At 40.3% G+C, this 12,958-nt stretch overlaps 1 protein-coding gene across 1 annotated transcript in view; it reads right to left on the bottom strand.

Moving 5' to 3' along the window:
- Positions 1-79: 79 nt before the first annotated feature.
- antxr1d (ANTXR cell adhesion molecule 1d) overlaps positions 80-12,958 on the bottom strand; it is a 38,355-nt gene continuing 25,476 nt past the window's right edge. The window contains exons 12-18 of the mRNA XM_088420903.1: positions 11,179-11,257; positions 10,843-10,938; positions 10,712-10,750; positions 9,541-9,639; positions 9,299-9,463; positions 9,118-9,198; positions 80-1,194 (exon numbers count right to left, since the gene is read on the bottom strand). Coding sequence (XP_088277029.1) covers positions 922-1,194; positions 9,118-9,198; positions 9,299-9,463; positions 9,541-9,639; positions 10,712-10,750; positions 10,843-10,938; positions 11,179-11,257 — 832 coding nt within the window. The 3' untranslated portion in view covers positions 80-921. The remainder of the gene's footprint in view (positions 1,195-9,117; positions 9,199-9,298; positions 9,464-9,540; positions 9,640-10,711; positions 10,751-10,842; positions 10,939-11,178; positions 11,258-12,958) is intronic.

Here is a 12,958-nt window from a genome sequence, read left to right as displayed (position 1 = left end):
AGCGGTCACGTATTTCTACAAAAAACATCTGAACATTGCAGAACTGATTACTTTTATTAGATGAAAGATGTGACTCATAAAAAAACAAATTTAGTTTTTATTGAAGTTGTTAATACAGAAATAATGCAAATGATCATTTCAGTCAATAAATGAAGTGAAAAGCACAAGGTAATCTTTGGTACTAAAGTAGTAAAAAGACCAAAATTGGATGTCAGTCTGAAGGGCTTGCTTGCATTAAAAGATTAAAAAACAACACACACACACACACACACACACACAACTTGACTTTGCCCTAAGAGAAACCCAAGCGTTGAACTCAGCCAAGGCTAATAAAATAAATAAAATTTGTAGAAACTGCCCTGCAGTTGCAACAAGGATTTTAGCTAGTTGAGAATGTCGGCCTAATTTGCAGCAACTCTGAGAGTAGTTTAACAATGAAAACTTCGTTCCAACTTACATCACATGAAAACGCCTTTGTTTTTATGAAAACCTACTGCACTAAAACTAAGCAAAGTTACTCATTCATAACATATTACACATTCCAGAAAGCGAGAGGAAAACATTTTCCTATGAGAGGCCATACTAAAAAAAAAAAAATTATGCAGCAGTAGAACTGTTTTTTATCTGATGGTTAGCACGACTGCCTCACAGTTCGATGCTTGGTGGATCGAACCTCTCGCACATTCAAAAAATATTCATGTTAGATTTACTGAAGAATTTGTATTTGGCTAAAGGTTGAGGGTCGTCCCCTGAACTAGAATCTAACATAAATGGACTTTTTGCTGTCTTCCTATTCGTCACAATGTGAGTACTGAAGTAATAGAATGCTTGGTTGATTTGCACATAGGATGAATATGGTATGTTTTTGCTGTCCAGCAACAAAGCCCACTGGCTTGCAGGAGTTGGACCACGTAATCATCATCACAGCCTGGGAGGGGGTCTGGAAGGCGGCGGTCCCGGGGGCGCACGGGACGGGGGTGGCCCGGGAGGGAGGGTGCGTGACGGAGGCGTGGTGCGGGGCCCTCTGGAAGGGGGTTTGGTGCGGGGGACCGAGTTGCAGACCAAGGGTCGTTGCTCGGCGGGCGCGGGAGGAAGCGAGGCGGTGGGAAGCGGCGAGGATGGGGGAGAGGGGGCGGCGCGGGCGTATCTGGTTGGCTCGCCCTCTTTGACCCGGTGGAAGCGAATACAGCGACCCTGGAAAGACACAACAGAAAAGTTGAGAAAACAACACTTTGGTCTTATCTTTTTGCCCCCCCCCCCCCCCCCCCCCCGCCCCTCCCCCTAAAAAAAAAACATGAACAGTGATATTTCAAATGGCACATCATAATGATGTACTTTTATTACGTTTATACCATTAGGTAGTGATTATTTAATAATATAGAATTAAAAGTCATTAAAGAAATTATATATATATATATATATATATATATATATATATATATATATATATATAAAACGATTATGCATCAATCAATCGTAATTCCGTTTCAACAAATTTTGGTGCTTGAGTTACTTGGTCCCGCCCAGACAAAATTAATGTGCAGTAATAACACAATACTTATAGAAAATTATTACATAGAAATGTGAATTTGGGTAAAATGTTGTTTCATAAGTATGTCAAATAGGTAGCCTGCCGCATTAATCAGCAACCAGGTAGCTCTCAGCTTCCAGCTCCTTCACAAACTATTAGCACTAGCATTAAGCTAACAGACCGAAAGGCTTATGCCATTGCTAAATGCGCCAACCGCTTCAAACTGACATCCTCTTTGTTTTCGGTTTTGCGAGACAATTAACAATGTTTCCTCGTGTATTGTTTAATATTTAAGGCTGCAGTGTTTTTGAAGTGTTTTGAAGCAAATAAGCTGGCGCAGATAAGAGACCGCCTAAGCGAGTCGCGTCCCGCTTTTGCTGACAGAGGCGAGAGTGTCTGAGGGCGGACAGAGGCGCGCCTGTACTCCCTTCACACCTGCGCCACAATAGCTCGCAAAATTAGGCACACACACTTTTGCAGTCTTCCCCTTTGCTCCTCCTGTGCTGTGACACCAAACAGAAAGTGCTTTATGTCTTATGCCTTCGCAACATAAAGAGGCATTTCTAAATATGGCCACAATAGTTAACAGAGGGCGCTAATCATGATTTACAAGGCAGCAAAGAGTGGGACGCTTCTCTTATTGTCCTCATTGATGGCCGCTTGCAAAGTCGGCGTTGTCGCGAGGGATGGAGAGGGGGCTCTCTGTGTCCTTGGTGGTCTGATTATAACACCTTATTAAACAGAGAGGCCCTAAAGTCACACAGGGGCCATTTAGATGGCCCAGGCAGCAGTAGCTTTGTGGCTCGAGGGGCGCCATTGTGCGAGCGCATGTATACGAGGGGCTGCGTAATTGATTGGGGTCAGCCCGCTCGGGGAGAGGAGGGCCGTCGGGGGGTCTGACCGCCAGGGTCTTGTCACCAGGCTGCGGAGAACGGGCCGGTTTGGGAGCAGCAGTACGACACCAGTCTGAGCATATGGACACAATGAGAACACAAGCTCATGAATATGAGTGCGTTTGTGAGCGAGCATGCCGCCGCCGCAACATATGGCCTGAATGGACCCTCTGGCTCATGAATAAACAGCGACAGGAAGGTTCGGGAGAAGCTTGTAAAAAGAGCACTAAGACATAAGAATGTGTTGTTGTTGTTTTTTTTTTTTTTTATGAAGGGCAACAAATTAATTACATTGGAAATTACGTCTGTGAGAGAGAATATTAAAATATAAGCCGATTTTGAAATTGTATTCCTTGTCTTCTTCGCGTCTTTGTTGGATAACTAACACTTCATGTATGGAGTCAATCAGCTTCCTTAAACATCACCATTTGGTTGCCTCAAAATGCTGCTGCTTGCCTCTAAACTGAAGCACATAATTTGCATTCTGGCCTCCCTCAGCCAATTTCAAGATTTGTTTTTCAATGTCTAAATTGTACTTTAGGTCAGCTGACCCGCTGCATGTGTTGTTGTTTTTTTACTTGATTTATTTGTTGTAATTGTTTTATTTTCATTGAAAACAATTGATTCAATTATTTTGATTCATTTCTGCACCAGATCAGAGGGGGTAAATTGCACCATGAGTTTGACACCTGTGAGTTTGTGTATCATGATTTACTGTATAGTACTTGTAGGACTTAATGTTTTTTAATGTTTACATGAATTAAAAAAAAAAAAAAAAACATTTGTATGCACGGAGAAAGTGAATAACGAATTATGCTAATAATTATAATAATTATGATCGTTTTTAAAGGTTGTTTGTTGAGGGAACAATGGAAGTTTCAAATTCCGGTAAGTATTTATCAATATTATAGGTTATATACAGTTAAAGCAGAGCAATAATAAAAAAAAAACAAATTCTCCATTTTTTTCAAATGACAGGTGTAAGTGTATACGAACGAAAATGTAGATTGCAAGAATATAATTCAAACTATTTTAAAACTGCTAAAGTTGTTGTGTTTGCCTAAACTCATTTGTTTCCTCTCAATTACAACATTGTTTTCCCTGTTTCGTTTTTAATGGATAATGGTACCGGGACCTGGCGCTGGCTTTTGAGGGGACAGTATGGGTTCGATTCGTCGTCATGATTGCATTACAATGGGCATCTCGCGTCCAATAAATAAATACTTTTTTTTTTAATTATGTGAGTGTGGAAGGCGTATGTAAACTTAATTTACATAAAATCTAAACACTTGTCGGCGCTGCACCGCAAAATTCACAAAGAGAATTTAGCAGCACGCTTCCCTGTTGTGTTCTACTGTTTGTCACAGCTTTGTTCCCCCTTTTGGCGCCTGTCTCTTCCCAAAGCTCAACTTATTTTTAAGCACAAGCCCCTAAAACATCTCCGGCGTTCCTCCCAACACCACATGTTTTCTTTCTAGGCCTCAAGACTGAACCCTTCACATACACACATACAATCATGATCCAGTCAATATGGTGTGCGTACACATGGGTGGCCGATACAGTGAAGGCCAACGTGAGCGCAGACACGCATGCGACCTGACAGCTCTGCCTGTCATCAAGTCTCACACATGGAAGCGTACAGTAGATGCACTACACTACTACACGGTGCTGCTCTCAAACAACACACGACATATTTCATAGAAAACCAGGATGTAAACATGAATGTTTGTGGATTCTATGTTGTGTATATATAAAAAAAAAGGCAATCCCACTTTTGGAAGCGATACTAAGGGACTCTTAGAAAAATACTGTACATCATCACTTTTATGCCATCTATCCTTCACTGTTATTGGATGATGTCATCAGGTCAAGGAAAAATTTAAATCAAATCAATTCAACTTCACTTCAGCTGACATCATGCAACAGTGAATATCACAGCAAAACCCAATGCTGAGTAATAACATAAAAGAAGTATGAAGGAAAATCACACTACCCATGTTAAGCATTTTCTACAACAATTAAAAAAATATAAAGACAATGATTGTGAAGGATCCTTTGAATATATTTTTCAATGAGTTTTGGAGTTGGCCATCTCTAACAAATTATGAAAACTATTTCAGAACAATTCTTTATCTAGTTTTTTTTTCTTTCATCTTTCTCACACTGAAAATTTCTTCCCCTATTTTTTCTATACGCACAGTATTGAATTTGAATGTTTACAGTTGCTATACTCTCTGCAAAGACTATTCTTGATGCATGTTTAAATAAACTGTTCTGGACTTGTTTTCCAAAAAATGAGGAAAAAAAAATATATATATATATATATATATATATATATATATATATATATATATATATACTGTATATTCCTGAGGTGACTAAAAAGGCCACATCAAAGAAAGTTTTATTGGAGTTTTCTGCCTCAATGATGAACTTGATTGTATCCCCTTCAAGTTCCTTTTGATGAAAACATAAACATTGTAAATAATTATTATTAATATAGTTGCTAGATTAGTATTATTATTTGACACTTATTTTTTAGTAGATTAAAAAAAATTGCTACTTGGATACTTTGCATGCTCTTGACTGCAATCGTCCAGCCCCCATGAATCATGTGACCCCAATGTATAAAGGTCACGATGTGCAATGCATTTCAATGGATCATTATGTAAGTGCTTATTAAGATTTTCACGTTTAAGTGCAACCTTATATTTATACAATCATAAATACTCTTGAAGACTGGACCATTTTTTATTGAACGTGAATATTATTTCATTACTCACGATGTTGGCACTATTATTTTTCAGGCGGTAATCTGTAAAAAGTTTGAGAATCACCACATTGGATGCATCATCAAATATAGAAAAATTAACTCCACCTTCAAACGAACGACTGTTTTGCCCCATCAGCAAAAAACCAAAACAAACTTTAAAAAAAACAAACAAACAGGAAAACAATACAAGGTAAAACAAACAAAAAAAACCTGACATTTGATTCTTAGCAGCTGGCTCTCTTTAAACTGTTGGCAGCCCTATACTTCAGATAAATTAAAAGCTTTTTGTTTTATTCTAAAGTTTCACTTTACCTTTATCAGAAAGCTTCTTCCAAAGGTGCACAAATAAAGGCTTCCCACAAATATAATGATCTGAATCATGATTCAAAGTCATTTTTTGAGTAATTTAGAACCTAATTCAGTTTGCATTGCGCTATGTCTAAAAGTATCCAAATAAATTGCCTATTTCACTGGTAACAAACATTACTCACAAAACTAAAAATCAGAGTTTGATTTGAAGATGATTTACAACTATTGTCATTCACAAATGAACCAAATGGACAAACCTTGTGACTGACTAGTGTGGCAAGCAGTTCCAAATGAGTTGGCAGAGGCTCCGGTATTATCCTGAATGGAATAAGCGACGGATGGATGGATGGATGCTTTGGACGTGTGGCAGACATTAAAAGTCGAGCCTTAAACGCCACAAGAAGTGAGTGATGAAATGTGTTGGATAAAATTAGGGTGAAGTGGAGCTTTAAAGCAAAGTGATTGGGTGACGGACGAGGTGGGGGGGGGGGGCAGGATGGCTGAGGACCCTCTGGTCTCTGCCGTCCTGTGTGACGGAGCATCCGTGCCATCAGCTGTGGGGACAAAAGAAGGGAATCTCTTGTGTCACAATATGGCTCGTGGCCTTTAAACTGCCCATCTGTTTATGTGACGCTCACTCGGCGGCGCTGACACACAACTTACAGTGACAAGCGCACACGCATGCGGACGCATGAAATGCAAAGACAGCGTGCGGCAGAAAGTGGCAGCATGCTGATGGCCGTTTGCGGATGCAGCGAGCTAAAAATAATGCAGGGAGAAAGCGGATCGAGCGCTCGATAATCTGTCCAGATTTGCTGTGCCCTTTGCCATCTTAGTTTGTTTTTTAAAGAAAGCCATTTGGGGGCTTCTGCTATATGTGCTATCAAGTGTGGGTGCATAGATTGGCATCTGGGGGGGGCAACGCGTCCTCGAAGAATTTTCCAATGTGTGATGCAAAATGGTTGGCATTTGTAAGATCATTTTACACCCCCCTTGTAGAGCCACAACCATATCCCAGGAAAGTTTACCTTGCTTTAGCATCGTAAAGCATCATTCAGTTTTTACATTCATCTACGCAAAGCAAGATTTGCGTTTCACTTCAATAGAATTACCTTAAATGTGATTGCTAGTCGCATTCCTAATTTTTAGCTGAATATATGTTGAAGAAAAATATAAGTTCCACTCCTCTTTTCTTTTAAGTGTGTGTGTGTGTGTGTGTGTGTGTGTGTGTGTGTGTGTGTGTGTGTGTGTGTTGTAACTTTTTTTTTGGGGGGGGGGGCATGCAAAGAAGGGATCTCAAACACAAGGTGCCATTCAAGCTAGATTCGTCACTTCCGAGGGCATTTTACTCACTCAACATAGAAAAGTGTTGCGTTTATTTCAGGGGTGTCAAACTCGTTTTTCTCGTGGGCCAAATTGTAGTTATAGGGCCGAAATGACTGTGAAGTCAAATAAATGTTCAAGTTCGTCACACACTTTTGCTAGTTTTGAAATCAGAGGCCGGTAAAAGAGAGGGATTGGGAACAAAAAGTGTTTTGGTTTTTTTTTTTGCCCAAAACTCACAAGTTTGGAATTTTATCTCGAAACTTGAATTCAAATCAGCATTTTGCGGGCCACATAAAATGATGTGGTGGGCCAGATCTGGCCCCCGGGCCTTGAGTTTGATATCCGTGATTTATTTGTTTTAGTTTTTGTAATCATATTTTGGAAAAAAAATTGTTACCAAATTATTTTTGGAGTTAGAACCTAACTTTGAGGATGAATAGGACTGGACAATTATTCAAAATGAAATTGCAACGTGGTAATGTGGTCATTTTCAAATCAATTTGGGTTCAAATATTTCTCACATTTTGGGACAAAATAATACAAAAAATAAATTGTGTATATCTGTATTGATACATATAATTGGTCCATAAAATAAGGTATAGTTGTATATGAATGAGACGAGATGAATGTATTGCTTGTATTTGTTAAAAACAACTTTGGAGGAGGACCTTCAAAAAAATAACTATATTATCTCCCAGTAAACTATATAAACTCCTTAGCTTGGATGTCAGTGACAAGAATTCTTGACAGTTGTGGCGAGCACGCCCCTTAATATTATGCCAATAGAGCACTGTTTAAATGTGGTTATAGACACACACAAACTAGTATTTTGTCATAAACACACTTTTCATTGTTTTTGTTGATGTTTTGTCAAAGGGAAGGACTGTTGAGATGTTTCTGATGCTGCGAAAAAGAAATATTTATGCCAAAGTCACTGTTGTGCAGAAAACACAGCTTTTCACAAAAATGCTTATTTTCTCCGTTTGTCTCCTTTTCAGATAACGCTTGGCACTGAAAGAGTTAAGGAGGAAAAACTAAATTGTTCAGTCCTACAAATCACATAGTTGACAATATTGTTTATGAACAATTTCTTGAAAAAAATGGCTAGTATGCTCTATCTCTGCTTCTTGAGCAGTATTGTCATTGCAGTGAAAGGCTCCGGTTGTGCCTAATCTTGTAAAGTTTATTATTTCCGTGCATCACACATCGCAGGTACTTATTTGCTCTACATTAGCCATCAGTAGTTTTTCAGCTTCGGTACGAGAGCTTGTTAGTGATGTTTCGGTGTAAATCCTCTTCCAGCTCGCATTGAACATGATGTATACGACTTCACATATTTATTGCTTTTGCCCCAATATCTGTCACTATTCGAAGCTCGACTGACAGCAGCTCTTTGACGAGGTCTTAGCAGTCTTTTATGTTCGCTTGGCCTTTCAGTGGAATCATGCTCACTTGCCGCACAAGTGCACCCCACACCCCCCTTCCTTTTCCTTTTGTATATATGTGAAGAGTAGTTTCATTTTTCTCAGTTAATGGGGCATGAAGGCAGTTGTGCTCATTGTTGGGACATCTCTGTGAAGTGACTGAGAAAACGTCTCAAAACCTCCCAAAGATCGATTGTGAAGCTCGGGAAGAGAAAAAAAATGAGATGAATCCATTGATTTTAAGACTATAAATGCATACCGTTACACGCGATGAAGATGTGGCACAGCCGACAAATTGATACATTTTCCAATCGGGGCCGACAATGACACCATTGACAACCGCAGATCACACCATGGCAACCAGTATGATGATGAAAACATGTCCCGGAGGTTATAGGGGCGCAGTATGAGGGTCCAAGGTTACAAAACAGGCGCGGCTGTGCTCTATCCAGTTGTGTTACACTTTTGTGTAACAAACAATGATGCGACTGCGGCAATGGCGGCCGACAGAACTGCACATCTTTAGAAAAGTGACATAAAAAGTGAGTGCCTCGACGACAATGGCGGCATTGATGACATGATCAAGAGGCCATTTTACACGCACTGGGTGCGAAAGAATGAGCTGCCGCCGTGATTTGTACATGTTACACACAGACATGTTGTCTGACTGGAATGAGGCTGCAGATGTTTTCTATCTTTGGGAGCATGACGAAAACACTGTCTGCAAAAGAGCCTTTAAGTGGTTGTTACCCACCCTCAAAAATATCCATAATTATAGTCATAATGCCAGTGTCTGCTGCGCACATTTTGTTTTTGTTGCATACAAAATGACAAAGGAATGCAAGCCAGCCCAGCACTCACCTGGTCTCCAGGCTGAGGCCTCATCAGAGAGACTTGGTCATAGCCTCTTCTAAACAGAGCCCACAGAGCGTCCAGCTTCCCCTGGGGAGGTGAGGGAAGGGGCATACGCGCGCACACACGCATGATTAATTAAAATATTGAAGATGCGTCAACAGAGTTCACGCATCACTTGAAAACAAACCTGAATGGGCGTGTACCACCTCCTCCGCTGGGTGGGCCGGCGGTTGGCTTTGCGAGGCTTGGGTTCGTAAGGCTCAAATTCCTGCTCGGGCATCTTGACAACAGCATTTTTTGGTTTGTCCAACTTGGCGCCCTCCTCGGTGGAGCCCTTCTCCCCCCAGCGCACCTGCACGAAACATGTCAACAACAAATGACATGTAGAGTTTAAACACGAGAAGTGGCAAACTTGTGTGCGTGTCGAACCTCCATGCGTTTAATGCCCCCCACTCCTCGTCCTCCGTAGTAGGAAGCGTCCACTGTTGGCCACCTCTTCTTGGGCATCCCATCTTCATCGTCCGATTCCTTTTGAGAGCAAAACAGCGCGTAACATTCCATATGCGCAGTCTCCAATGAAATGAAATATGATTGTGACAGCCATTACACGTTTGAAAACAATGAAAATTAGCATATGTCATTTTTGTGTGAACTACTTTATAGTTTCTACCTCTGCTTAGAAACTATATTTAGCCATGTATAATGAGGTGGCAAACAAATCTCTGAATTTGATTTGCAGGAAATGTGTTTTCGATTTCTTGTACCAATTATAATGCATCAAGGGGAAACTCAATTTTCACTCTGATGCATGGTATATTTATATTTTTCTTGAACACCACATACAAAACCATGTTACACACATTGGGGGGATGGCATGTTAAAGGGCTTCACAACAGTGCTCAGCAGATTAGCATCCCTCCATTTTCTATAGCTGCTTACTCTCGGGCGGTAGGTGGGGGACATCCTGAACTGCTTGCCAGCCAATTACAGGGCACAAACCATTCATGCACCCAACCGCACCTAAGGACTATTTCGAGTGCTCTCGAACAAGCAATTGCCATTTTTTACCTCCGTTTCCAGAGTTGATGTCTTTATAGATTAGCTACGCTGCCCAAATTCTGATGAGTTGCACCAGCGCAAATACTACTCCTACCAATATTTTTTATGTTTTTAATTAATATTTGAAGTCAATCAGATCAACTTGCTCCAGCTTTCCTGTGTAGGGTTTGCATATTCTCCCCATGCCGAGTAGTAACTTTTGTAAACAACCATTCACGCATCTAATCACACCTAAGGACAATTTAATATGTGCAATGCTCCTGCCATGCGTGTTTTTGGAGTGTGCGAGGAAGCCAAAGTGGCCGGAGAGAACCCGTACAGGCTCGGGGAGAACATGCAAACTCAACACAGGAAGGCCGGAGCCAGGTGGATTTGAACTCGGGTCCCTGAACTGCGAGCCGGAGGGGCTAAGCCGCTGAGCCACCTCTAATTTTTCATTAAAATTGTTTTTTGTTATTATACTGTGGTTAACCTATTTCGCACTACATTTTAAATTGCACAATTGATCATCATGGTATAGATCACTAGATGATGTACTTACAGGTTCCGGAGGAGGTGGAGGGGGGGGTTCTTTAATGACCTGAAGGTCAAGAAATCAAAAAATCATATTAACGTCATGGGGCTAAAAGGGTTTTTGTCAAATGATACTAAAACGCTAATGTGTCAACTTACCACGGTGCAGCAAAGAGGCCAAAACCACCACATAAGCAGCAGGGCCAAGAGCAAGAACACCACCAGCAGTGAAATCAGCACAATGGTGCCGTCAAACTGCACGGACGACACACAAACAACGTTGACCGTGCGATTAGATTCCAGAAAAGTCAACCGGAGCTAAACCTATGCCACTGTGCAGTCCAGTACTCACGGTCTCCTCTGATGACACACGCAACAGAGGAGACGTCAGTAAGAAGAGAGGAAGAGGACTGGAGGAAAGCCAAAAGAATTTTTGAAAGGAAAAGAGAAATATCATTGAATAATAGGTCAAGGGCGCGCCCACGATGTACTCACACATTCAGTAGTTGTGATGTGAACCGAGCTGGTGATGTAGGAGATGCCCTCGTTCATGCTCACCTGCAAGTAGATGACCCTGCAAAACAAAGACAGGACACACTCATGGAGCGGGCTTGCTTGGACTCCTTGGCCTGCTGTACACGCTTGCCTGAGGGAACCTACACATTCTTCCATTGTGCTTTGTCCATACTTGCACGCTCTAAAATGCTGACATGTACAATTTCCCAAAATCCAAAAAGAGGAATTCTCCAATTTTCAGACTTAATTTACTCTGCACAGAAACCGCAGACCTGTGTTGAATGAAGTCTTATTCATCTGGAGCTAAGATATTTTTTTGTACAACTTAGCAGAACTTAATGGATTTAATGACATGTTTCATGATGAATAGTAATGTTAATGTTTTAGGATTAAAAGTGATATTGCACTTGTACTATTTCTGACAACATTAAACAGGAATAATAAATCTGAAGTGAAAAGTAAAATTCAGTGCAGGCAAGGTCATACTTTTCATCTGGTTTTGATCTCAAGGGTGTCAAACATACGGGACGCTAATGGGTCTAATCCCGCCCACGAGATGATTGTGTAAAGTATAAAAATGATCTGACTTGGTTTCAAAAAAGAAAAAACCTGAAATGTTTTATGTTAATGTTTCATAATTAATAGTGATATTGCGCTTGTACTATTTTGGACAGTATTAAAAAAAAGAATTAATAAATTGAAGTTGTTATTTTAAAGTTATATAAATCTACACAGTGAATTTATTGGTCCGGCCCACTTGGTAATAGATTTCCTCTAGGCGGCCCAAAAACTAAAACGAGATTGACACTCCTGCAGTCGATGAAGGTTTCGTTAACATTTTAAATACCATGACTGACCACGCTCGAAGATGCCACTGATTATATAGTGCCCCAAGCTTTTTATGAAAATGGCCCCCCACAAAGAATGGGTCCCTATGCATAGAGCAGATCCTATGCTTAGGGAGGGTGGCCTGATATACAGTATATTATGTATTGCCATGATGAGACCTCCAAATGCAACTGATAGACATCAAAACAAATTCATTTTTCAATTTCGTTTCTTTTTTTATGCTGCTTGAACATTACTTTCCTTGAGAGACTTTTCCCAGGGGATAAAGTGCCATCCATCCATCCAACATCCATCCATCCATCCATCCGTCCATCCATCCATCCGTTCATCCATCCATCCATCCATCCATCCATCCATCCAGTCCCAACAGTACAGGACCCAATATGACAGGTGAAAAATACGTAAAAATGTGACAATACATGGCAATCATAATAAAAATGACAAATGTATGACTATAGAAAGTGTATGCAATTGATATTATACCAAGATTATAAAATAAGATTATAATAAAAGTGAAACAAACACATGGGTGAGCACAGATACAGTACCAGGTATCGGTAATAAGCAGCCGATACTAGTATAGGCTGCTCCCTTGGAGCAGGTGTACAATCATAAACAAGAAATGACAAATGAAAAGAACAGAAAATTGCATCAAAGTTTGTGAAATTTTAAGGAAAAGTTTTTATTTAATATGTAGATCTTTCAAATTATGTCATTTTTTTGGGGTGAGAGGTTGTGTATCAAAAGTACCGTATTTTTTGAGCAATAAATCACGCTGGCATATAAGCCGCACCAGCAAAAATTGAGCAAAAAACTTTTTTTTCCACGGATAAGCAGGTTACCGGACTATAAGCCGCAGGTAGTAACAACAGATATTTATGCAGAAAGTTGATATATGGAAGTTTTATAC

The sequence above is a fragment of the Hippichthys cyanospilos genome, chromosome 8 (assembly GCF_059441005.1).
Source record: "Hippichthys cyanospilos isolate Australia breed blue-spotted pipefish chromosome 8, RoL_Hcya_1.0, whole genome shotgun sequence".
NCBI classification, from domain to species: domain Eukaryota; kingdom Metazoa; phylum Chordata; class Actinopteri; order Syngnathiformes; family Syngnathidae; genus Hippichthys; species Hippichthys cyanospilos.
Note: the sequence above shows the minus strand (reverse complement) of the source record. Positions and strands in the feature narration are given on the sequence as shown.